The sequence below is a fragment of the Melopsittacus undulatus genome (genome assembly GCF_012275295.1).
Source record: "Melopsittacus undulatus isolate bMelUnd1 chromosome W unlocalized genomic scaffold, bMelUnd1.mat.Z SUPER_W_unloc_3, whole genome shotgun sequence".
Taxonomy (NCBI): Eukaryota; Metazoa; Chordata; class Aves; order Psittaciformes; family Psittaculidae; genus Melopsittacus; species Melopsittacus undulatus.
Window position 1 is genome coordinate 807,485 of NW_022993945.1, and position 27,950 is coordinate 835,434.

General features: G+C 44.2%; 1 protein-coding gene across 1 annotated transcript in view; it reads right to left on the reverse strand.

Annotated features, from left to right (window-relative positions):
- LOC117438254 (transcription factor RFX3-like) overlaps positions 1-27,950 on the reverse strand; it is a 158,279-nt gene that overhangs the window by 36,275 nt on the left and 94,054 nt on the right. The window contains exons 7-11 of the mRNA XM_034073773.1: positions 27,823-27,942; positions 7,748-7,869; positions 6,122-6,234; positions 1,471-1,586; positions 833-987 (exon numbers count right to left, since the gene is read on the reverse strand). Of these exons, the coding sequence (XP_033929664.1) occupies positions 833-987; positions 1,471-1,586; positions 6,122-6,234; positions 7,748-7,869; positions 27,823-27,942 (626 nt within the window). The remainder of the gene's footprint in view (positions 1-832; positions 988-1,470; positions 1,587-6,121; positions 6,235-7,747; positions 7,870-27,822; positions 27,943-27,950) is intronic.

Here is a 27,950-nt window from a genome sequence, read left to right on the forward strand (position 1 = left end):
ACTGTGCAGACACCAATGTCGGTGATGAAGGAGGAGGAGGATATTCCCCTGCAGCCTATGGTAAAGGCCATGGTGAAGCAGGTAGTAACCCTGCAGATCATGAAAGATAATGTCAGAGCAGATATCCACACTGCAGCCTTTGGAGGACCCCACATTGGAGCAGGCTTGTGGCAAGAATGGTGGCCCGTGGGGAACTCGTGTTAACACTGTCTGTTCCTTGTGGACCATACCCAATGGAATTAACCCATGCTGGAACAGTTATTGAACTGCAGCCCATGGGAAGGACCCATGCTGGATCAGGGGAACAGTGTGAGGAGGGAGGAGAAGCACGGATGAAGTGTTATGAACTAACTGCAACCCCCATTCCCCATCCCCTCTGCACTGCTCAGTAGCGGAGGAGGTAGAAGAGTTGGGAGTGAAGTTTGACATTAATATACTCAGGCTCAGGGCCATAGTGTATTCACAGCTGTCTGGTAGAATACAGACAGTATGTGAAGGAACCCATTTTTATCTTAAAATTAATAAAAACTTAGAATTTGCAGTGACAAAGGCATATTCCATAGAGAAGTATATTCTTAAAACTTCCAGAGACTTTCCTAAATGCAGTGAAATATCCACTCTCCTTTTCTTTACACACAATGCTTACATCAGCTCCAGCACACCTTCCTACTCAACAGGATTAAGGAAAGATTACACACACTATGTTTACATCCTTCCAAATCATTCCCAAAATTTTATGTGAGGTACAAAAAAAATTTCCGCATAAAACAAAACAATAAAACAAAGCAAAACACAATACAGTCTTGTGAGATGATATCTGTTTTTAACTTACTAGGAATAGGTCTAAGGACATCAGGAATGAGAATCTCCACCAAAGCCTGGTACATCACATGGTCACAATTACCCATCCATTTCAGAATAGCCTCATATTTGCACAGAATAATCAGTTTTCCTTTTGGCAGTCGACTTTCTATTTCACTCAGATTGCTGGTGTGAATAAATGCAACAAATGAAAATGCATGAGAAGAAAGTTACAGTGGAGTTTGAAATTGATTATTTAATAAAAGCTTAAAAAATGTCTCTGCTACATCCAACTGAAACTCAAACTTCTTCATATGAAACTGGGGAAAAATGGCCTCCAAAGTTCTGCTCCAGTCCATAAATTACGCAGAGGTATAATAAAAAAGGCCCTTGCAATTTAAATGAACCGGACAGTATCTTGTGAAAAGATACTTTGATTTTAGTTATCCAAGCAAAGTAAAAAATAGATGTATACACAATAATTTCAAGGCTGCAGTTTAACATATACTGACAGGTTATATGTCAAACAGCAGACAACATAATTTAACCCGAAAAACTAGTGATATCAAAAAAGGTTTTTAACCTTAGTAAAACTGATAATTTATTTGATTTGACTTCTGCTGTTTTATTACGATGGTGAACAGTAAACAAAAAGAGACATTTACTGACCTCAATTCAATAATAGCTGCGTCGCCAGCTGGAGCAGCAGGAGAATAGCGCCAGAAAGTCTGCCACAATTTTTCTATCAGGCTAAACTGAAGATTCACAACAACATCCACTATTGCCTAAAAAAATATAAAACAATTGCAGATAATTGTCTACCTCAACCCCCCCCCCCCCCCCCCCCCCAAACCCTTCCTAGGGCTATAGCTCCCCTCTGGTCATTTTGCAGAAAAAATAGCAAAAGGTATGCTTATAAATAAACATATAACAACCTTTTCAATAACTTTTTATCAACAAATTTGCCAGCTGTCCATACTAGTGTGTACAGAGACTCAGATCAGGCCATGTGTAAATACAACGAAGCCTCAGAAAAGAGCCTAAGCACATATATCAGATAAATTCACCTAACCAGAACTTTCAACACTATTAAAAACACAAGGGAAACTTGCTTTTTCATGAATCTTACTACTTCACTACATGTTTTAAAAAACCTTCAGCAATAATTTAAAAATACTTTATTCACTATGAAATGTGTCTATAAGTAAGTTCTTCAACCTGCTTCTTTAAAACTTGAAGAAAAAAGTGAGCTTATTTTTAATAGCAACATTAGAAATAATAATTTAATCTGATTAATAATAAACCATCAGATTAATAAATAATTGATTAATAATAAAATCCATCAGATACACCTAAGGAGATTTCTCCAAACCATCTTGCCTGTATACATTGCAATGTAAAAGATGGATTGATTCTAGCTCTGAAAAGAAAGTGCTACTAGGTGATCGTACTGGTTCTGGACACATTCTCCTCTCCCCCACCCACCCCTTTTTTAAAAAAATGCTTTCATTAGACTGCACTGCAGTCACTCTAGATTAACTGGAGTAGGGCAGGCCTCAGACCCTCTGTATTCCTGACTCCAAAAGCCAAGGCGTCGACCTCGAGTCTCCCCTGGAGCTTTCTGCCAGAGGCTCCAAGTAGGACCATTCTCCCCGGCTGCAGTGGAGAGGACATTTTTCATATCTGGCCCAGTCCAAACTGGTCCAAGGGCTACTGCATGAACTGTCTCTCATTTAATTTGTTCAAAGGCTTGTTGTTGCTCAGGGCCCTGTTAAAAATCATTCTTCTTCTGGGTCACATGATAGAGAGGACTTACAATCAAACTGTAATTTGGGATGTGCATTCTCCAGAACTCCACACCACCTAAGAAAGCTTGTGTTTCTTTCTTATTAGTTGGTGGAGACATTGCTGTTATCTTGTTGATTACATCTGTGGGGATATGACAACAACCATCTTGCTAGTTTATCCTCCAAAACTGGATCTCCTGTGCAGATCCCTTGACCTCACTTTGTTTTATGGCCTTCAGAAGGATTTGGATTATTTTCTTCTGTTGTGATTTAAGCCCAGCTGGCAACTATGTACAGCACAGCCACTTGCTTCCCTTCTCCCCCCCCCCCTCCTCCCCCCCCACAGTGGGATGGGGCAGACAATCGGAAAAAGATAAAAGCCTTTAAGAGTTTGATAATTTAAATAAAGTAAAATATAACAATAAACAAACCAATAATAGTAATAAAAAAGGAAGAGAGAAATAATAGCACTCCCCCCACAAAAAAAAACAAACTAAAACAAAACAAAAAAAAACCCCACAGTGATGCACAATGCAATTGCTCACCACCTGCTGACAGTTGCCCAGCTCATCTTTGAGCAGCGATTGGCCCCTTCTAGCTAACTCCCCCTAGTTTATATACTGAGCATGATGTGCTGAGGTATTGAAAATGTCTTTGGCTAGTTTGGGTCAGGTGTCCTGTCTCTGCTCCCTCCCAGCTTCTTCTGAACCTCCTCACTGGCAGATCATGAGAGACTGAAAAGTCCTTGATCAGGGTAAGTGATACTGAGCAACAACTAAAACATCAGTGTGTTGTCAGCATTGTTCTCAGACTAAAGCCAAAATTCAGCACTGCACCAGCTACTAGGAAGAAAATTGAGTCTATCCCAGTCGACACCAGGACACTTCCCTTTCTCAGAAACTACTGCCACACACAATGATGTCACAAATGTATTGCAGGAGTTTCCCCCTTTTCCAGAGCACTCTGGATCAGTCTATGGCAGATGTTTCCACCCCTGGGGCAGTCAATTCCAAGTCTACTGGACGCCCCTCCAAATAAAAACAAACTCTGGCCTGCACTCTGCTGCCAAAGGAATTGAGAAAAATTCATTGGCAACATCAGTTGCGGCATTCCACTTGGCTGCCTTTGACTCCAGTTCATATTGAAGTTCCAGCATGTCCGGCAGAGCAGCACTCAGTGGTGGTGTGACTTCATTCAGGCCACAATAGTCTACTGTTAGTCTCAACTCTCCATTACTTTTGCACTGGCCATATGTGGCTATTAAAGGGTGAGTGGGTCCTGCTGATCACTCCTTGGCACTCCAGTCTTCAGATCAGCTTATGGGTGGGAATCAGGGAGTCTCAGTTGGTGCGATATTGCCCCTGATGCACTGTTGTGGTAGTGATTGGAACATGTTATTTGGCCTTCAGCAACCCCACAACAGAAGAATCCTCTGAGAGACCAGGCAAGGTAGACAGCTGCTAAATTTCCTCCATCTCTGTGGGAACTGCAGGCCATCCTGTTCCCTCTATGTGGATAATTAAAGAAGAATTGCTGATAGTGCACCTGGGTCTTGAGTAAGCCAGGGAGTGTTTGGGTGCAAGATCAGGCTGGGAAACAGCCTGGGGAGTGATTGTTTATAGAATTGAATTTATAGTGAGTGAAAACAGTCACTGGGAATGATGTAGTTGCTGTTTGGCTTCATGGCTCAGACCCATATCTGTATGCTATATATTACCATGCTTGAGTGAATAAAGTAGAACTAGTTGTGAAAGTACTGTGTGTGTTTAGCCTTTTTCTATACAGAATGCCACACATCTCCAAGGCAGATATATCAAAAGCCCATCAGTACTCTTTTGGGTCTTTGAAATACCCTCTCCTGAGATAGTCTATGCCGAGGATGCACAGAGCCTCTGGACCAGTCACAATAGGGTGCTTTTCCCACACATTCCCAGTCAGGCTGATTTCAGCCTCCAGTGAAGTCATCTGTTGGGATGCCCTTGTCACTCCAGAAATACAAATAGATTCTGCCCCTTTATACCTTGATGGCATTAGGGTACACTGTGCACCGGTGTCTACTAGAGCCTTATACTCCTGTGGGTCTGATGTGCCAGGCCATCTGACCCACATAGTCCTTTAAACCCGATTGTCCCTCTTTTCCACCCGGCTGGAGGCGGGGCCCCTCTAGTCCTGATCATAGGATTCTCCATTTACTTCTTGTAGAAGTTTCTTTCAATAGGATCAGGTGTAAGGTCACCCCTTCCACTCTATCTGGGAAACTGCCCACTGGAGACTGGAGCAACAGCTTTCCTGGAAGAACCCCTAGTTGTGGTTGGTTTTTCTTGCAGTTCACATACCCATCCCTCTAGGGTCAAGGTAGATTTTCTATCCCACTTCCTGATGTTTTCTCTGTAGTCTTGCAGGTAAAATCACAGGGTGGCCCATGGTGTATACCCACTATATTATCTCTCTTGAGCAAAGGAACAGTTACTCCTAGTAGTTGAGATACTGGTCTGTACAAGTGGGGAGAATGACCTATCTTCTTTTTGTTGCCAGTTTCTCCACAGCTGAGACGAGGGCAGAACAGAGACTTTCTTTGTATTGCCAGAGTTGGCCAGTCAAATCATCCACCTTTTGTCCCTCTCCCTCTTTCCAGGCCATTATTGCCATTGAGTTGGCATACAATGATGGTGCACTCCATACAAATTTCTGCCACATGGGTTGCATGCACATGACTTCGTCTGGATCTTTGGATAACTGCTTGTTGTCCAGGTCATCATAAATTATCTCTAGCATGGCTAATTCTCTCAGGTACCAGATACGTCTCTCCATTGTGGTCCATTTGCCTGGGTTACATACACCATCTTCGTTGAAGGGATACCTTTCCTTCATGCCTTTTCAATAACTTTTTATCAACAAATTTGCCAGCTGTCCATACTAGTGTGTACAGAGACTCAGATCAGGCCATGTGTAAATACATCAAAGCCTCAGAAAAGAGCCTAAGCACATATATCAGATAAATTTACCTAACCAGAACTTTCAACACTATTAAAAACATAAAGGAAACTTGCTTTTTCATGAATCTTGCTACTTCACTACATGTTTTAAAACACCTTCAGCAATAATTTAAAAACTCTTTATTCACTTACATAAGTAAGTTCTTAAACAACCTGCTTCTTTAAAACTTGAAGAAAAATGTGAGCTTATTTTTAATAGCAACATTAGAAATAATAATTTAATCTGATTTCAACTCCTATAAACAGAAGCAAAACTCTATTTTATCTAAAGTTCAATTTATCTAAAATTCTTAAATATATTCCAATACTGGTATTCTATTACATGTTATTTTCTTTCTTCTATAACGAGAGAAATTCTAGAGATGTCTTTTTGTAAACATTCTTTCTGAAGGAATAAGCAAAATATTTGAGGAGCACATCAGATACAAGTGGAATAGCTGTAAAGTGTTTTGTGTCAGTCATCCTGTTGTACTTAATCTGAGGGGAAGACATGAATTTTCAAAGAATGATTTATATGAAATGCCTCTTTCCTCTTACCTCACAGTGCTCTCGATAAAGACTTTGCAGTGATTTTATGTCCTCAAGTGTAGTACCGTCTGGTAGAGAAGATATTTCAACTTCTCCAAACTCTGGAAGTACTCGAGATGCATCTGTTTCCGTGAGAACATAACAGAAGAAAGCAATTGTGAATGGTGCCAACTACAGTTTGATTAGAAAAAAATTAAGTATGATGTAAAGAAATGAAGTCTAGAAGGTCATAATGCCCAAAGAGGAATGTCTTTTATACATAATCGTATCTGTATATAAAAAAGTTAAGATGCATTTTCTGAATATGACAGGATGAAGAAGAATATTCATGTCAGCATGTCAGAGACTAATATAGTAGGTTTTGTTTTGATCAACTGAATAGTTTTTGCATTGTTATGCATGTTAGGGTTTAGTAGATCCAGCACCATTTTATTTGAAATTTACAAGGCTTTCAACCATAGCCAACATTTGCTTTAACTATTTCTCATAAATGTTTCCAAGAGATATTGGGGGGGGGGAGCAGGGGCGGGGAGTGCACTGTCAACCAGGGGGACAGTAGAAGGGAAAATTCAAAACTATGCAAACTGTAGTCTAAGGTTCCCAATGATTTCTGTAACAGCAAGTTTAGGCCAAAAGATGTGCTTCAAAATCCTAATAGGTGAAACTAAGTGTAAAATTATTGCAATAACACATTTAATAAGCACTTTTACATAAGTAAATTACTCAATTGGCACTTGCTTTTACATCTGAGAAATTAATATGCTTAGCTACATCAATGAATGTACAAAATGCACATTTTAAACACAAACCTTGGGTTTCTGTTTTTAGTTATTCATCTGTTTCCATTTATAATGTTGCAGCATAAACTCAATACACCTTGACAATGGTCAACACAACTGCAGAGCAGAAATAAAATCCAAATTTATGTGCATATTCAAAAAAATGGGAAGCCAGTGGAAACTGATGAACTTCCAGGGAAAGAATTTCACTATGCATTTCTGTATAAAATGCTTCACTGCAATTGCATTGCAGTATATTTTAAATCTACCATGAAAGTAGATTTTGCACAGTTTTTCTTTTATGATTCATATTAAACAACAGTCTAAGACAGCTCTTGAACCTTATTGGACAAATGAGAGTTTAAATACTCATGTTATCATTGCCACCAATTTTGATGATCTGATTGAGGATTTTTATCAAACTACCGTAGGTTTAGGGAGAGCTTCCACTACTGCCAGGGAGGTAAGTCCTGCGGGAACCGAGATCGCCCCTGAGGATATTATTGTAACTAAAAGTGAAGCAGAGGACTTAGAATTAGATGGTCTATTTGATGAACACATTAATCCCTTTGCAAGGTATGTTTACATAAGATGTTTACATCTGGGATCCTGTAGAGACGGGAGTCAAAGCACAGAGTGTCATTTTGCGGTACACCTTACACTTGAGAAGTGGAAGACCATTACAGAAGTGTTACAATACAGAACATACAGCTTCTATGAGTATCATTTTCTTTTGCTATCATTGAGAGTTTTGAACAGGGCAACATAACTAAAATAATTATTGCATTTATATTACTTGATGTTCAAAGCATTAATGGAGTTTATTTTATTTTTACAACAGTATAAAGCATCATACCTAAAAACTGTTGATGATGTTGACTTTGGGCAATTATAGTTTGTTCAGCAGATGTGCCTGCCTGTTGACCACTTCCTGTGAAACCATCTGCAACTCCATCCACTTTCTGCACAGGCTTGTATCTACAAAATTATCAAATATAAAATTATTCTTTATGTTCACTTTTTTGTAAGTGTGACATCACACTCTGTTCTGCCTGATTTCTAAGTCTTGACATACAGTTATGCTGGCTCACAAAAAAGAAAAAAATGAAATCAGAATAACTGTAGTAAGGAAAGGTAGATCACTGGCAATCCACTGACTGCAGAATGGAAAATATAACTCCATTTTTAAATGGGAAAAATGTGTCCTGGTTTCAGCTGTAGCAGTTATTTTTTTCCTTCCTAGTAGCTGGTGCAGAGCTGTGCTTCAGATTTAGCCTGAGAACAACGCTGATAACACACCAATGTTTTAGTTGTTGCTAAGCAGCACTTATGCTGATCAAGGACTTTTTAGGCTCCCTTGCTCTGCCAGTGAGGAGGGGCACAAGAAGCCAGGAGAGAACAGAGAAAGGACACCTTACCCAAACTAGCCAAAGTTCCATACCACAGCACATCATGGCCAGTATAAAGAATTGGGGGAGCCACCCAGAAGACCCAGTTCACTACTCGGGTAGGGCTGAGTATCAGTCAGCGAGCAGTGAGCAATTGTATTGTGCATCATAGAATCATAGAATAGTTAGGGTTGGAAAGGACCTTAAGATCATCTAGTTCCACCCCCCCTGCCATGGGCAGGGACACTTCACAATAAACCATATCACCAAAGGCTTCATCCAACCTGGCCTGGAACACTGCCAGGGATGGAGCATTCACAACCTCCCTGGCCAACCCATTCCAGTACCTCACCACCTTCACAGTAAAGAATTTCTTCCTTATATCCAATCTAAACTTCCCCTGTTTAACATTGAACCCTTTACCCCTTGTCCTATCACTACAGTCCCTAATGAATAGTACCTCACCAGCACCCCTGTAGGCCCCCTTCAAATACTGGAAGGCTGCTATGAGGTCTCCATGCAGCCCTCTCTGCTCCCAGATGAACAGCCCCAACTTTCTCAGCCTGTCTTCATATGAAAGGTGCTCCTATCCCCTGATCTTCCTCGTGGCCCTCCTCTGGACTTGTTCCAACAGTTACATGTCCTTTTTATGTTGAGGACACCAGAACTGCACACAATACTCCAAGTGAGTTCTCACAAGAGCAGAGTAGAGGGGCAGGATCACCTCCTTCGACCTGCTGGTCACACTCCTTTTGATGCAGCCCAGGATACAGTTGGCTTTCTGGGCTGCGAGCATACACTGCTGGCTCACATTCATTTTCTCATTGACCAACACCCAGAAGTCCTTCTCGGCAGGGCTGCTCTTAACCTCTTCTCTGCCCAATCTCTAGCTGTGCCTGGGATTGCTCTGACCCAGGTGGAGGACCTTCCACTTGGCATAGTTACACTTCATGAGGTTGGCATCAGCCCACCTCACAAGCGTGTCAAGGTCCCTCTGAATGGCATTCCTTCCCTCCAGCGTATCAACTGAACCACACTGCTTGGTGTCATTGGCAAACTTGCTGAGGATGCACTCAATTCCACTGTCCATGTCTTCGACAAAGATCTTAAACAAGACCGGTCCCAACACCGATCCCTGAGGGACACCACTCGTTGCTAGTCTCCAGCTGGACATTGAACCGTTGACCACAACTCTGCATGCGGCCATCCAGCCAGTTCTTTATCCACTGAGTGGTCCCCCTATTAAATTGATGTCTCTCCAATTTAGAGACAAGGATGTCAGGTGGGACACTGTCGAGTGCTTTGCCCAAGTCCAGGTAGATGATATCAACTGCTCCACCCCTGTCCATCATTTCTGTAGCCCCATCATAGAAGGCCACCAAATTGGTCAGGTGGGATATCCCCCTAGTGAAGCCATGCTGGCTGTCACCAAGCACCTTGTTGTATTTCATGTGCCCTAGCATGCCTTCATAGAATCATAGAATAGTTAGGGTTGGATGAGACCATAAGATCATCTAGTTCCAAACTCCCTGCCATGGGCAGGGACACCACACACTAAACCATGTCACCCAAGGCTCCATCCAACTTGGCCTTGAACATTGCCAGCGATGGAGCATTCACAACTTCCTTGAGCAACCCATTCCAGTGCCTCACCACCTTCACAGTAAAGAGCTTCTTCCTTATACCTAACCTGAACTTCCCCCGTTTAAGTTTGAACCCATAACTCCTTGTCCTATTGCTCCAGTCCCTGATGAATAGCCCCTCCCCAGCATCCCTATGGCCCCCCTTCAGATACTGGAAGGCTGCCATGAGGTCTCCATGCAGCTTTCCCTTCTCCAGTCTGAACAGCCCCAACTTTCTCAGCCTGTATTCATATGAGAGGTGCTCCTGTCCCCTGATCATCCTCGTGGCCCTCCTCTGGACGTATTCCAGCAGTTCCATGTCTTTTTTATGTTGAGGACACCAGAACTGTACACAGTACTCCAAGTGAAGTCTCACAAGAGCAGAATAGGGAGGGCAGGATCACCTCCTTCGACCTGCTGGTCCCACTCCTTTTGATGCAGCCCAGAATATGGTTGGCTGTCTGGGCTGCAAGTACAAAGTTTATTGTATTTTTTTCCCCTTTTCCCTTTGAGTTTTATATTCTCTCCCCTTGTTATTTTCCTTATCATTATTATTAGTAAAGGTTTTCTATTGTACTTCAGTTATTGGACTGTTCTTATCTAAGTCCATGTGGTTTACATTCTTTAGATTCTCCTCCCCATCCCACCCAAGCGTGGGGGGGAAGGGGAATAGGGAGAAAGTGGTTGCGTAGTTCTGAGTTGCTGTCTGGGCTTAAACCACAACAGTCCTTTTTGGTGCCCAACATGGATCCCGAATGGTTGAGATAATAACAGATCTGACCAGAGTCTGTCAAAACATATTTCTGATATGCATTAATTTTTATGGATTAATAGTCACTTGTCACAATGATGATACTCAGAGGATCATGAAGAAGACATGAGAAAGCAAAAAGGAAAACCTACCTCAGTTCTGGATGAATGGGTGCGTGAACTGCAAAGAAAAACAACAGTGAATGGGGATCCTCCCAAGAAAGCTGCTGCTCCAGGCTCTTGTGGGCAATGAAAGAGCTGATTTTACTTTTACTCCTATGAAAAGGAATTCTACTCTTTTTAAAGAAGTAAGTGAAGAATCTTATGATCACTATTAGAGGGGCCCTGCCTACAACTAGGAAAGCAGGGACAATCAGGTTTAATGGACTGTGGATCAGATGGCCTGGCACATGAGTCCCACAGGAGTATAAGGCTCTAGTAGATACCAGTGCACAGTGTAGCCTAATGCCATCAAGTTATCAAGGGGTTGCATTTCTGGAGTGATGGGGGATCCCAACAGCTGACTGTATTGGAGGCTGAAATCATCCTGACTGGGAAGGAGTGGCAAAAGCACCCCACTGTGACTGGCCCAGAGTCTCCATGTATTCTTGGCATAGATGCTTTAAGGTATTTCAGTGACCCAAAAGGGTTCTGATGGACTTTTGGTATATCTGCCTTGGAGATGGAGGAAATGAAACACCTGTCCACCTTGCATGGTCTCTCAGAGGACCCTTTTGTTGTGAGGCTGCTGAAAGTCAAAGAACCTGTGCCTATGAAGGGGTTTGAGCTGATTCAGAAGTGATTGGCACTGAAGCACAGCTCCTCCTGGCACCTCGGTTGCCTGTGCTGGGCTGTTTAAAGGCAGGGTCTCCTCTTCACATCACAAAAACCAATGCTACATGGAGTAAGTGGGCTGCACTAATTACACAATGAGCTCGAATAGGAAATCCCAGTCATCCAGGCATTCTAGAAGTCATCATGGACTGGCCAGAGGGCAAAGATTTTGGAATGTCACCAGAGGAGGAGGTGATGCGTGCTGAAGAGGCCCTGCCATATAATAAACTGTCAGAAAGTGAAAAGCAGTATGCCTTGTTTACTGATGGGTCCTGCCATGTTGTGGAAAAACACTGGAGATGGAAGGCAGCTGTATGGAGTCCCCTATGACAAGTTGCAGAAACTGCTGAAGGAGAGGGTGAATCGAGTCAGTTTGCTGAGATGAAAGCCATCCAGCTGGCCTTGGACATTGCTGAATGAGAAAAGTGGCCAGTACTTTATCTCTATACTGACTCATGGATGGTGGCAAATGTCCTGTGGGGGTGGTTGCAGCAGTGGAAGCAGAGCAACTGGCAATGCAGAGGTACTGTAGAGGGGAATGGAGTTCCTGTGGTGCACATAAAGAATCTGCTGGGGAAGATAGTCTGGGTCATTACTGCTTCAGGTAATAGCAAGCCCATTCCTGGAATTGCTTTTGTTCAAGGACCTGGGTGTACTTGGTAACACAGGAAGATGGGGATGTCTGGTGTGTGCTTCAAGGGGATTTATTTAGGGCTGAAAACAGCCAATGAACTCAGTTATATGCTGTTGACTGCTATATAACACTCCTATGACAAATGTCCATTTCCACCACTCTGGAATGTGCTGTCATGATCATCATCACAGAATAGTCATGGAAATCCTGCAGCAGCAGTAGAAGTCTCCCAGGACTGTCTTCAGACCACCATGGACGGTGCTGTCATGATCATCATCACAGAATAGTCATGGAAATCCTGCAGCAGCAGTAGGAGTCTCCCAGGACTGTCTTCAGACCACCATGGACTGAACCCAGCTTCTCTTTGATCATCACCCCAAGAAAGAATAAACTTTGATGAAACCAGATGACCTGAGCAGTGACGTCAGAGAATCACAGAATACCGAGGGTTGGAAGGGACCTCAAAAGATCATCTAGTCCAACCCCCCTGCAAGAGCAGGGTAACCTAGAGTACATCACACAGGAACTTGTCCAGGCGGGCCTTGAATATCTCCAACGTAGGAGACTCCACAACCTCCCTGGGCAACCTGTTCCAGTGCTCTGTCACTCTTACAGTAAAGAAGTTCTTCCTGATGTTAACGTGGAACCTCCTATGCTCCAGTTTACACCCATTGCCCCTTGTCCTATCACTGGATATCACTGAAAAAAGCCTAGCTCCATCATCCTGACACCCACCCTTTACATATTTGTAAATGTTGATGAGGTCACCCCTCAGTCTCCTCTTCTCCAAGCTAAAGAGACCCAGCTCCCTCAGCCTCTCCTCATAAGGGAGGTGTTCCACTCCCTTAATCATCTTTGTGGCTCTGCGCTGGACTCTTTCAAGCAATTCCCTGTCCTTCTTGAACTGAGGGGCCCAGAACTGGACGCAATATTCCAGATGCGGCCTCACCAAGGCAGAGTAGAGGGGGAGGAGAACCTCTCTTGCCCTACTAACCACACCCTTTCTAATGCACCCTAGGATGCCATTTGCCTTCTTGGCCACAAGGGCACATTGCTGGCTCATGGTCATCCTCCTGTCCACCAGGACCCCCAGGTCCCTTTCCCCTTCACTCCTTTCCAACCTGTACTGGTACATGGGGTTGTTCTTCCCCAGATGCAAGGCTCTACACTTGCCCTTGCTGAATTTCATCAAGTTTCTCCCCGCCCAACTCTCCAGCCTGTCTAGGTCTCGCTGAATGGCAACACAGCCTTCTGATGTGTCAGCCACTCCTCCTAATTTAGTGTCATCAGTGAACTTGCTGAGAGTACACTCAGTTCCCTCATCCAGGTCATTGATGAAAATATTAAACAGCGCTGGTCCCAGCACCGACCCCTGAGGGACTCCACTAGTCACAGACCTCCAGCTAGATTCTGCCCCATTGACCATAACTCTCTGCCTTCTTCCTTTCAACCAGTTCTTGATCCACCTCACTACCTGATCGTCAAGCCCACACTTTCTTAGCTTATCTATGAGAATGCTGTGGGAGACAGTATCAAATGCTTTACTGAAATGAAGAAAAACCACATCTACCGCTCTTCCATCATCCCTCCACCTAGTCACTTCCTCACAGAAGGCTATAAGGTTGGTCAATCATGACTTCCCCCTGGTAAAACCATGTTGGCTGTTCTTAATAACCCCCTCATCCTTGATATGCCTAGAGATGGAGTCAAGAATAAGTTGTTCCATCACCTTTCCAGGGATGGAGGTAAGAGTGACCGGTCTATAATTACCCGGGTCCTCCTTCTTGCCTTTCTTATAGACTGGTGTGACATTTGCCATCTTCCAATCCTCAGGCACCTCTCCCGTTTCCCACGATTTACCAAAGATTATGGAGAGTGGCCTAGCAATGACCTCCGCCAGCTCCCTCAGCACCCGTGGGTGCATTCCATCCGGACCCATCGATTTATAGATGTCCAGATTGCATAGCTGATCCCTAACCCAATTCTCATCTACCAAAGCAAACTCCTCCTTTGTCCTGACTCCTTCTGGGGCTACAGGAATCTGGGGCCCCTGGGGAGAGTCTGCAGGAGTAAAGACAGGCAAAGAAAGCATTCAGCACTTCTGCCTTCTTTGTATCCTCTGTCTCCAGGACACCCACCTCGTTCAACAGTGGGGCTATATTGCCTCTTGTGTTAGTTTTATTTGCTATGTATTTGAAGAAGCCCTTTCTATTGTCCTTAACCCGACTAGCAAGATTAATTTCCAAGGAGGCCTTAGCTGTCCTAATTGCCTCCCTACATCCTCTAACAACTGTCCTATATTCCTCCCAAGTGGCCAGCCCCTCTTTCCGTAATCCATAGATTCTCCTTTTCCACTTGAGTTTGCCCAGCAGCTCCTTGTTTAACCACGCTGGTCTCCTAGATACCCAGCAGGCAATGATCCAACACCATACACTGAAGGACTGCTATGGCAAGGAGAAGCCTGAAATCATGGACTGAATGAACTCAACAGACTTTATAGGGATGGTCCACAGACCAAGGAATGATATCTGTATGTGTGCATGTGTATATATATATATATATATCAAAAGACCAAAAGGTAATGGTATATTAGAAATTGTGGGACTAAAAATATAACAAACTTCTTATGAGCTCAGAAGCAGGTCTGAGAAGGCTACTTAGATTTAAACTAAGTGGCTGAACTAGGGGAGGTAGAAGCATTTCTTTACAAAGAGGGTGGTCGAACACTGGAATGGGCTTCCTAGAGAGGCAGATACAAATACAGATCTTGGTTTAGACAGTTAGATGTTAAGACCATCACACTGATTGGCTGAATATTCCAACTGCCATTTCCAACAACTGAAAATTAATTCTGCCCCAGCTCTGGAATAGCATTGTAGCCAGAAAAAAAAAGAAACCTCAGTGTAGAATGCAGTGCGTGTGAACTGACACTCAGAACAGAAATTGCACTGTGCAGATTGTAAAGCTTTGTATTAACATTAGAGCCAGTAAGAGGGGAGGCTGCAGTGCAGAGCTAGGAGTGTAGAGAGTGCCTGCACTGGTCTTGTGAGGGAAAGGTGCAGAATGGGCAGGGCTGCACTCTATGCTCCCTGGTGGAGGTCCTCCTGCAGCAGGTGACTGAGCTGCAGGATGCTATTAATAGGCTGCAAGATGTCAGGGAAGCTGAGAGGAAGCAGGAATGCTTGCTCCAGGCCCAAACTGTGCAGGAGCCTCAAGCTTCCCCTCTAGCGCATGGAGGAAAGAAGGAGGTTGCTAACACCGGGAAGCTGGGAATTGGTAACAAAAAAAAAAAAACAAAAGGGGGAAGAGGGCAATTAAAAGCAAGGGGCTTCCTCCTAAATCTACTGTACCTACCCAGAACCGATTTGCTGTCCTGCAGGGGGCTGATGAGGAAATGCACTCGCACCAGAATCAACCGGCTGGTGCACTGGTACAGAAGATCTCTACTGGTGCTGCCAGGAAAAAGCAGCGGGTCGTAGTAGTAGGGGACTCTACTTTGAAAGGGACAGAAGCGCTCATCTGTTGGCCTGACCCGGTCGCAAGGGAGGTGTGTTGCCTACCTGGGGCACGGATCAGGGATATTGCAGAGAGGCTGCCTGCTCTAGTAAGTCCCATGGACTATTACCCACTTCTAGTGATACATGTGGGTGCTAGGGATATAGATACTAGTAGCCTGCGGAACATGGAGCTCAAATAGTCTTTTCATCAAATCTCCAGGAGAAAATGAACGTGAGCCGGCAGTGTACGCTTGCAGCCCAGAAGGCCAACCATATCCTGGGCTGCATCAAAAGGAGTGGGACCAGCAGGTCAAAGGAGGTGATCTTGCCCACCTACTCTGCTCTTGTGAGACTTCACTTGGAGTACTGTGTACAGTTATGGTGTCCTCAACATAAAAAGGACATGGAACTGCTGGAACAAGTCCAGAGGAGGGCCACGAGGATGATCAGGGGACAGGAGCACCTCTCATATGAATACAGGCTGAGAAAGTTGGGGCTGTTCATCTGGGAGCAGAAAGGGCTGCATGGAGACCCCATAGCAGCCTTCCAGTATTTGAAGGGGGCCTACAGGGGTGCTGGTGAGGGACTATTCATTAGGGACTGTAGTGACAGGACAAGGGGTAATGCGTTGAAACTTAAATGGCAGAGGTTTAGATTGGATATAAGGAAGAAATTCTTTCCTGTTAGGGTGGTGAGGTACTGGAATGGGTTGCCCAGGGAGGTTGTGAATGCTCCATCCCTGGCAGTGTTCCAGGCCAGGTTGGACAGAGCCTTGGGTGACATGGTTTAGTGGGAGGTGTCCCTGCCCATGGCAGGTGGTTTGGAACTAGATGATCTTAAGGTCCTTTCCAACCCTAACTATTCTATGATTCTATGAAATTCCGCTATGAATACACTCCTCTTAAGAAGCAGATGAGTAAGCTGTGAGCGTGTTCTCATTTTGATCTTATTAATAATAATAATAGATAATAGGAATGTCCAATGTAACTACTTAGATTTTAGTTTATGAGAAAGCTCCTCTAAAAAGCAAGCATCCAAGATTCTGGTCATTACAGACTTATATTTAACTATTTATTATATAACTATTATAACATAAGTCATGGGATATACAAGAAGTATATTTTTCCATAGAAGGCCTCTTGGCCCAATTAACATAAAGTATGATAATTTTAGGAATGTTAATACTTGGAAATAAAAACTTCTGTCATAATCTGAATCTCTAGGACTTTTATATGAGTTTGGCTATTGTAAAGTCCCAGAAGAAAAATCCCAGGCCTGTTAAAATCAGCAGCACAACTGTAAACAACTGTAAGAAGACTAGAATTTAAGTTCTAGTATCACAGTAGCATTGAACTCTTATGGGTAAACTTCTCATCACTTGATAGATCTATTGGCAATACAAAAGCTTTTGTTCTCATTATAAAAAACTTTACTCTTATTATACTTTATAATTAAAAATGTCTGTCAGAAGATGAATTTCTATAAATATTTCAAAATCAAAATCAGTATCTACACATAGTTATACTAATTTCTACAAAATATATTATTTCATAAACTTTCCAGCTCTTGAAGTAGAATCCAAAGTGTCCTGAATGCGTAAGAGTCCTTTGAGGGTTTTTTATAAAAAAAAAAACGAACACAACAAAAACAAACAAACAAAAAACCGCAACTTAATCTGCTGGTGCTATGAGTCAGAATTATCCTACCAATGTGCTTTATGCAAAAAATGTTGGGGAAAAGTCTTAATTCTGGCATTATTACAGGTGACATCTGTAGGAGTCAAACAGTTTAGACAGTGTTAGAAAATAACAGGCAAAATGCACCTGAGGAATGAAAAAAAGAAACTACTCTTTTTCGGGCGTTTCAATAGATACTTGAGCAGAGTTGTTAATAGTTTTAGATTTCCTGTCTTTTATGGATAATAGAGGGTGATGTTTTTGCACCTGAGGTAATGATATACTTCTAGAATTCCTGGCAAAATCCTCTGTTTATACCCAGGTTTCTCTTTGTGATTTTATTTACAGACAGGGGAAAATGATTCTATGATTCTATATACGTGAGCCAAGTCCCTACCTGTATATTTCTTCTGTTCCATTACAAAGGTGCTTTAAATCTCTTGATCTGTGTCTGTTGTGTTGAAACTACTATCTCAGCTGGGAGAGGGGACTCCTTCATTCTCGCACTTCTTTGCTCTGCTGCAGTTCCTTCATGAAATGTCCAACTGCTCCAGGATGGCCTGTTCCACAAACTGCTAAGTGAATACTAGTTCTGGTGCCATGGAGTACCTCCTCCCCCTCATTGTTGTCTGATCTTGGTGTTTGTATGTCTGTTTCTCACTCTTTTTTTTTCCCCTCCTCTGCATGTCTAGCATTTTCTGCCCTGTCTGAAGTATGTTTTCACAAAGGCACCAACAATTTTGCTGACTGACACAGCTTTGGCCTACATTGGGTCCATTGACCAGCCAGCTGGAATCACCTGTGTCCAGCACAAGGTGGCCCCTCACCCCCTACCAAAACCTTGATACATATAAACAATACTATGTGACACAAGTAGGAAACTTGCATGATCTTTCAAATTATGAAACTGATCTGTAGAATAAATTCAACCTACACTGTTAGTCAAGAAGTCAAGAACTAAAAGTGTATATCCAATTGTGATTGATGAGAAGGTGTAAAACTGATACCACTGTGTGGAAAAAGCTCACATTCTTTAGAGCTGATTCTAAAGGACAAAAGAAAAATAATGTTTCCCAATTTGAGTCATCAGAAGGAAGAAGAAAAATTTTTGATTCTTTGTCTTTGCTGTGAATTTCTTATAAGAGAATTATTGCACAGATGTTAAAACATTTTGATTACTTTTAATATTAATTAGAAAAACTGGAAAAAAAGAAAAACTGGAAAAATCACAGAATCACAGACTCATTATGGTTGGAAGGGACATTTGCAGATAATCTAGTCCAAACCCACTGGAAAGAAAGGGCCATTGTCTGGCTGAACATATTTGTAAACATTTGTAAACATTGATGAGGTCACCCCTCAGTCTCCTCTTCTCCAAGCTAAAGAGACCCAGCTCCCTCAGCCTCTCCTCATAAGGGAGGTGTTCCACTCCCTTAATCATCTTTGTGGCTCTGCGCTGGACTCTTTCAAGCAATTCCCTGTCCTTCTTGAACTGAGGGGCCCAGAACTGGACGCAATATTCCAGATGCGGCCTCACCAAGGCAGAGTAGAGGGGGAGGAGAACCTCTCTTGCCCTACTAACCACACCCTTTCCAATGCACCCTAGGATGCCATTTGCCTTCTTGGCCACAAGGGCACATTGCTGGCTCATGGTCATCCTCCTGTCCACCAGGACCCCCAGGTCCCTTTCCCCTTCACTACTTTCCAGCAGGTCAACCCCCTTTCAGTATATAAAGTTGGCAGAGAGAAACTTTACCGGGGCCCGTAGTGACAGGACATGGGGCAACAGTTTTAAAGTGAAAGAGGGTAGATTCAGACTTAGATTTAGGGCTCCAGAGCATATCTGAAACGCTTGTACACCAACGCATGCAGTCTGAGAAACAAACAGGAAGAACTGGAAGCTCTGGTTAGTTCCCAGAACTATTATATCATTGCTGTTAGTGAGACTTGGTGGAATGAGTTCCACAATTGGAGTGCTGGCATGATGGAGGGCTACAGGCTGTTCAGGAGGGATAGGCAGGACAGGCGAGGTGAAGGTGTCGCACTATGCTTAAGGGAAAGGTTTGATTGTACGGCCCTTACAGTTAGTGGTGATGTGGTGGAGAGCCTCTGGGTGAGGATTAGGGGGATGGAAAATGAAGGCGATGTTGTAGTGGCTGTCTACTGCCAATCACCCAGCCAGGATGTAAGCACCGATGAGTTCTTCTATAGGCAATTAGGAGAAATCTCTGAATCGGTAGCCCTTGCCCTTACGAGAGACTCCAACTTCCCAGACATCAACTGGGAATATCATACTGCTGTGACGAGCAGGTCCTGGAAACTCTTGAGGCTTGTGGGAGATAACGTCTTGTCACAGGTACTCAGTGAGCCAACTAGGAAAGATGCCCTCCTAGACTTGTCATTTGTGAATGGAGAAGGACTGGCAGGAGATGTGATGGTAGGTAGCTGTCTTGGCCACAGTGATCTGTGAACTCAATGGTTGAGTTGAAATTTTTCAGTGTAATAAGTAAAAAGGACAGCAGGGTTGCTATGCTGGACTTCAGGAGAGAAAACTTTATTCAGAGAGCTACTGATGAAGAAAAAGCAGAGGCATTCGATGCTTTTTTTTTCCATCAGTCTTTAATAATATGGATAGGCCTTGGGCTGCCCGGTCCCCTGAGTTGGAGGATCATGAGTGCAGGAACAGTGACTCTCCCTAAATGGGACACTGAAATCGTAAGGGACCAGCTGTATCAGTTGAACGTTCACAAATCCATGGGGCCTGATGGGATTAATCCCAGAGTACTGAAGGGGCTAGAGGATGTTACGGCTGGACCCCTCTTGACCATCTACCAAAGGAGTCTGGGGAGGTCCCTGCTGACTGGAAGATAGCCAATGTTATTCCAATTTGCAAGAAGTATGTGAGGGAAGACCCAGGAAACTATAGACCTATTAGCTTGTGTAACCTCAGTTCCTGGAAGAATTACAGAGAAGATCATACTGGGTGCTACTGAAGCATTTAAAGAACAATGCACTCATCAGGCACAGTTGACACGGGTTCACAAAGGGAAAGTCCTGTCCAACTAATTTGATATCCTTCTATGATAAGGTCACCCACCTAGTAGATGAAGGAAAGGTGGTCTTTCTGGATTTTAGTGAGGCTTTCGATATTGCTCCTCACAGCATCCTTCTGGACAAGTTGTCCAACTGTGGGATAGCAGTATAATCCTTGTAAATGCTAAGTTTTATATCCTTTCTGTGGACCAAACAATAATCACTTGATAAAGCTGCATTAATATTTCAAGACATAGAACCTCAGCTATCTTTGTAGCTAACAAAGGTACTTTTGCCATGGTGACTTCAAGTGTAATCACGGAACCATAGAATAGTTGAGTAGTTGAGGTCGGAAGGGATTTCTGGAGATTGTCTAGTCCAAACCCCTTCCCAACCTCCGCTCAAAGCAGGATTAACCAGAGCAAGTTGCTCAGGATATTCTTCAGTCAGGTTTTGAATATCTCCGAGGATGGAGACTCCACAACCTCTCTGGTCAACCTGGTCCAGTGTTTGACTACCCTTAGAGCGAAAAAAGATTTTTCTTAAGTTCAAATGGAATTTCCTGTGTTTCAGTTTGTGCCCGTTTCCTCTTGTCCTGTCACTGAGCACCACTGAGAAGAGTTTGGCTCCATCTTCAATACACCCTCCCATCAAGTATTTAGACACATTGATAAGGTCCTTCCTGAGCCTTCTCTTTTCCAGGCTAAACAGTCCTGAGTCACCGTCCTTGGAGGTATTTAAAAGACATGTAGATGAGGTGCTTAGGGACATGGTTTAGTGGTGGACTTGGCAGTGTTAGGTTAACGGTTGGACTAGATGATCTTAAATGTCTTACCCAACTTACAGTGATTCTAGGATTCTAAGATTCTATCCCAGCTCTCTCAGCACCTCCTCCTATGGGAGATGCTCTGATCCCTTCATCACTGCAGTGACTCTTTGCTGAACTTGCTACAGTATGTCCATGTCTTTCTTGTACCGAGGAGACCAGAACTGGACACAGCACTACAGGTGTGGCCTCACCAGTGCTGAGTAGAGAGAAAGGATCACCTCTCTCAACCTCCTGTCAACACCGTTCCTAATGCAGCTTGGGATACCACTGGCCCCCTTTGCTGCAAGGGCACGTTACTGGCTAACGTTCAGCTTGTTGTACACCAGGACCCCCATGTTATTCTCTGCAAAGCTGCTTTCCAGCCGGTCAGCCCCTAGCCTGTACTGGTGCATGATGTTATTCCTCCCCAGGGGCAGGACTTGGCATTTCCCTTTGTCGGACTGCATGAGGTTCCTGTCTGCCCATTTCTCCAGCCTGTTGAGGTCCCTCTGAATGGCCCAACAGCCCTCTGGTCTATCAACCGCTCCTCCCAATTCTGTATCATCTGCAAATTTGCTGAGGGTGCACTCTGTCACATTGTCCAGGTCATTAATGAAGTTGTTAAACAGCACTGGCCCAAGGATCAACCCCAGGGAAAACCACTAGAGGCTGGCCTCCAGCTAGACTTTATGCTTCTGATCACTACCTGGCAGATCAGACAGCCCACCTCACTGCCCACTTATCTAAATCTGTACTTTGTCAGCTTGTCTATGAGGATGTTATGGGAGACAGTGTTGAAAGCCTTGCTGAAGTCAAGATAAACAGCATCCACTGCTCTCCCCTCATCCACCAAGCTAGTTGATTCATTGTAGAAGGCTTATCATACTGGTAAGGCATGATTTCCCATTCCTAAATTCGTGCTGATTTCTACCAAGAACCTTCTTTGGAAATGGCTTCCAGGATTCTTTTCTCCATCATCTTTCTGGGAATACAGGTGAGGCTGACCAGCCTGTAGTTCCCCAGATCCTCCTTCTTGCCTTTCTTGAAGACTGGAGTGCCACTTGCTTTCTTCTAGTCCTTGGAAACCTTCCCTGATCACCATGACTGTTCAAAGGTAACTGAGAGTGGCCTTGAGATGACATCAGCCAGCTCCCCAAGCATTCACGGGTGGACCCCATCAGGTCCCACACACTTGTACATCTCCGATGTACAAGTACATTGCCCTCAGCAAGTTGAGTGCGCCCTCAGCAAGTTTGCCGATGACACCAAGCTGCGTGGTTCGGTTGATACTGAGACAAGGGAGGGCACATAATTACAAAATGGAATATATAAACCTTTAGAATATTTTTTATGAAAAGTTAAGTTTGATGGCTTTGTAACAGTAGCAATGGAAAATTACTGAAGTGCATGACACATAGAAAAAAATAGAGTATAGCTAGAGAACATACTGAGAATTCTTGTCCAAGATAAGTCGTTATAGTTGACATAGTTTTAAGAAAAACCATCTAGAAGAACCGGACGCAGGGATAAGGAGTATCTGGGAGCGGCAGATGTCCAGGATGGGCTACAGCTAAACTAACTGATAAGTAGGAGGACAGGAGGATTATTATGTCTGTGGTGCTAAAGAACCAATTAAGCTGGTATAAGCATCTACTGAGCATGCTTCAAAAGCTGCCAGAAGTGATGAAGATTGTTGGGAGAAGTAAAGGACCCTCAGAGGCCACCACCAAAATTTTGTACGCGTGCGGGGGAACTTTCTGGAAAACAATGTATATATATGCATGCCCAGCGGCTATATAAGGACAGCTTGCGTAGCAATACGGAGACACACGTTAGGAGGAGCTATCCCCCGTGTCTCCCTGCTTGTCAGCTTGAAAACTTTGTTGGCAAGTTTGTTCCTGGAGTTTTCTCCAAATCAGTACGCTGGAGGCAAGGGATGCCATCCAGAAGGACCTTGACACGCTTGTGAGGTGGGCCGATGCCAACCTCATGAAGTTTAACCATGCCAAGTGCAAGGTCCTCCACCTGGGTCCGAGCAATCCCAGGCACAGCTGGAGATTGGGCAGAGAAGAGATTCAGAGCAGCACTGCGGAGAAGGACTTGGGGGTGTTGGTCGATGAGAGAATGAACGTGAGCCGGCAGTGTACGCTCACAGCCCAGAAAGCCAACCGTATCCTGGGCTGCATCAAAAGGAATGTGACCAGCAGGTCGAAGGAGGTGATCCTGCCCCCCTACCCTGCTCTCGTGAGACTTCACTTGGAGTACTGTGTACAGTTCTGGTGTCCTCAACATAAAAAGGACATGGAACTGCTGGAATAAGTCCAGAGGAGGGCCCCGAGGATGATCAGGGGACTGGGGCACCTCCTGTATGAAGGTAGGCTGAGAAAGCTGGGGCTGTTCAGCCTGGAAATGAGAAGGTTGCATGGAGACCTCATGGCAGCCTTCCAGTATCTGAAGGGGGGCTATAGGGATGCTGGGGAGGGACTCTTCATTAGGGACTGTAGTGATGGGACAAGGGGTTCAAACTTAAACAGGGGAAGTTTAGATTGGATATATGGAAGAAGTTCTTTACTGTAAGGGTGGTTAGGCACTGGAATGGCTTTCCCAAGGAAGTTGTGAATGCTCCATCCCTGGCGGCTTTCAAGGCCAGGTTGGACAGAGCCTTGGGTGACATGGTTTAGTGGGAGGTGTCTCTGCCCATGGCAGGGAGGTTGGAACTAGAAGATCTGAAGGTCCTTTCCAACCCTAACTATTCTGTGATTCTGTCATTTGTTCAAATGTTTCCCTAACTAGGTCCTCCTCTACTGAGGAGAATTATTCCTTGCTGCAGGCTTTCCCTCTGGTCTCAGAAGCCTTGGATTCCTGAAGGCAATCCTTACCAGTAAAGACTCAGGTGCAGAAGGCACTCGGTACCTCAGCTGCTGCCTAACCTTCACATCACCAACCAATTTGTAAGAATTGCAAGAAAAGCTTCCTTGTTTGTAAGAACTGCGTCCAGCAGAGCTTCTCCCCTTCTGCCCTGTTTTGCTGATTACAAGCTCTCTCTTTTCCATAACACCCTGCACCCTTTGCTTGCCAACCCACTTCACCACTCCTTCGCTTGACTGAGGGTGGTTGTCTCCCTCCCCTGTCAATTGAAGTTTAAAGTTCTCCTCACCAGGTTGGCCAGCCTGTTGGAAAAGGTGCCTTTCCCCACTTGGTCAGGTGGATTCCATTTCCCTAGCAGTCTTGAATCACAGAATTGTTAGGGCTGGAAGGGGCCTTTGGAGACAATCTAGTCCAACCGCCCCCCCCCACACACACCCCCCGGCCAAGAAAGGGCCACCTAGAACATTTTACACAGGAACACGTCCAGGCGGTCCCGAATGTCTCCAGAGATGGAGACTCCACAACCCACCTGGGAAGCCCGCTCCGGTGCTCTGCCACCCTCAACGTAAAGAAGTTCTTCCTCATGTTGAGGTGAAACTTCTTGTGTTTTAGTTTATGGTCACTGTTCCTCATCCTGTCGCTGGACACTACTGGAAAGAGTCTGGAACCATCGTCCTGGCACTCACCTTTGAGATATTTATATGCATTAATGAGATCCTTTCTCAGTCTCCTCTTCTCTAGACTAAACAGGCCCAGCTCCGGCAATCTCTCCTCATAAAGAGACACTCCAGACCCCTGATCATCCTTGTGGCCTTCCTCTGGACCCTCTCCAGTAGCTCCTTGTCTTTCTTGTACTGACACAGTACTCCAGATGTGGCCTTGCCAGGATCCAGCAGAGGGGAAGGATCACCTCTCTTGACCTGCTGGCCACACACCTCCCGATGCCCCACAGGATACTCGTGGCCCTCCTGGTCTCAAGGGTACACTGCTGGCTCATTGTCAACCTATCATCTACCAACATTGCCAGGTCCTTCTCAGCTGAACTGCTCTCTAGCAGGTCAGCCCCCAACCTGTACTGGGACTTGGGGTTCTTCCTCCCCAGGTGCAGTACCCTACCCTTGCACTTGTTGAACCTCATCAGGTTTCTCTCTGCCCAATTCTCCAGCCTATCAAGGTCCTGCTGAATGGGAGCACAGCCTTCAGGTGTATCAGCCACTGCCCCCAGCTTCACATCATCAGAAAAGGTGCTCAGGGTGCACTTTAGCCCTTCATCCAGGTCACTGCTAAGCAAGTTGAATAAGACCGGACACAGCATTGATCCCTGGGGAACGCCACTGACTACAGACCTTCAGCTGGATTCTGCTCTGCTCATCACGATCCTCTGAGCTCTGTCATTCAGCCACTTGTTGATCCACCTCACTTCTCTGTCCACTCACCTAACCCACATTTCCCAAGTTTAGCTACGAGGATGTTATGTGAGACAGTGTTGAAAGCCTTGCTGAAGTCGAGGTAGGTTACATCTACTGTTCTCCCCTTGTCAACCCATCTTGCCATGTCATCATGAAATGCTATCACATTGGTCAAGCATGATTTCCCCTTCGTGAATCCATGCTGACTCCTCCTTCTTTTCTTCTACATGCTTGGTGATGACCTCCAGAATGACCTGTTCCATCACCTTTCCAGGGATGGAGGTGAGGCTGACTGGCCTCCAGTTTCCCGGGTCCTCCTTCTTGCCATTTTTGTATATGGGAGTAACCTTGGCCTTCCTCCAGTCATCGGGCATCTCTCCCGTTCTCTATGATTTTTCAAAGGTGATGTAGAGTGGCAGGGCAACGACATCTGCCAGCTCCTTCAGCACCTGTGGGTGTATCCCTTCACGGCCCATGGATTTGTGGGTGTTATGTCTTGTCTAGCCTATCTACATTTAGTCTATTTAAAATCTCTGGGATTTCGAAGTGTATTTTACTGAAATCTTTGCACACCTGAACTGATTTGGAGGATGAACAAAGAATTTCAAAACTATTTTATATACTTACTGTTGAGATTGAATAAATAAATCAAATCCACCCTATTTTCATTAGTATACAGTGCAAGGAGAAAAGGCTGTCATCACAAACTGAAATACAGGAAATTGCACTTAAAGATAAGAAAATGTCAGGTGGGTTTGTTTTGTTGTTTGTTTGTTTGTTTAATATAGAGGTGGTTGAACATTGAATCAGTTTGCCCTGGAAGGTTGTGAAATCTCCATGTTTAGAGATATTCAAAATGCAACTGTACATGGTCTTGGCAACCTGTTCTAGCTGATAATGCTTTGAGCTAGGGGGTTGGACTATACAGTCTCCAGAGGTGCCTTTCAACTAAATGACATTTCTTGGTTTCCAGTTTGTGCCCATTGCCCATCATCCTGTCACTGGGCACTGCTGAGAAGAGTCTGGCTCAGTCTTTTATTCCTTCTCATCAGGTATTTATACACATTTATAAGATCCCTGTGTTGTAGCAGTACTGAGCTCAGTGTTCATGCCTGTGGCTGGTATGGATCCCACTGATCTGGTCACCAAGCCATGGATTAGCTTTCTGGCTTGACCTGTCTTGACACTAGGGACCTGCCCAGTGATCAATGGACTGTGTCTGACCCTCATTACAGCTCAGTCTGATTTGTGAACTGACTTCCTGGTTTGACCTTGGACCCACCTCATCACCAAAAATTTGTCTGATGACCTGGACTCTTGTTTGAATCTCACTACCCTTTCCAGGTCTAACCTGTTCACCTCACTTGGATATTATAGGACCAGGCACAGGCTGGTGAGGTCCCTGCTGTGTGTACCATGGTGCTTGACTCCCATCTTCTCCTTCCTTAAGGGAGAAGCCAGCCCTTGCTGCTCCCTGACAGGAAAACAGTGTCTACCTGATAAAGTCAATATAGAAAATATCCATTGCTCTCCCCTCACCAAATGAACCAGTCACCACATTGTAGAAGGCTATTGGGTTGGTCAAACATGATTTCCTCTTTGTAAATCCGTGCTGTCAACTCTCATACATCTTCTTGTCCTTCATAGGTGGGATTTAGGTTTCCTAACACCATCCCTTCATACCCAGACAGTCTTTCTATATGCCTCCTGGGTTTCCTGACCCTGCTTCCACCTCTTACATACTTTCTTATGTTTGAGCTTTGTCAGGAGCTCCTTGTTCATCCATACAGGCTTCCTGCCACCTTTGCTTGACTTCCTGTATGTTGGGATGGACCATTCTTTAGCTTCAAGGAAGTGATCCTTGAAAAATCTACCAGCTCTCCTGGACCTCTTTGCCCAGTAGGACTATCTCATATGGTATTATTCCAAGCAGAGCCCAGAAGAGTCCCAAGTCTTCTCTCCTCAAGTCCAGTGTTTTGATACATCAGTTCTTGCCAGGAGGAAGAAATCAACACAAAGCTGAACCTAATCACAAGCTCTTCTGTCATTTTATATATGTGCTGCTTAAAGTAATGAAAATGAACAACAGAATTTGAAATTCAAAGCTCCTATTACTTTTTTTTTCCAGATTGTGGGAAAATAACTCAACACTGCCAAGATGTATCTGTTCAGAACTGCATGATATTTTACTTTTATTATCACTTTTTAAAAATTTATGTTTTTAGGTATGTGCTCTCTCACGTCTACTGATATCAGACTCCAGTGATATCAACTGCAGATCTGACAAACCTTAATTTTTCACAAGAGAAGTTAAAGAATTTCCACTAGAGGTTCAACTTTGCCACATAAATGAGTACAGGTAAGTCTACAAGAACTAGAAATATGAAAAAACAGTTTAATATAACACTCTACCTCTGTTTCTGCTGCATGGGTTGCTGTCTCATAGCCATATATTGCATGTCCTCTTGTAGCCGATTAAGGGGAGAATCTGGTTTGACACGAATCCCATAATAATGGTATTTGGAGTTCCCCCTTTATGA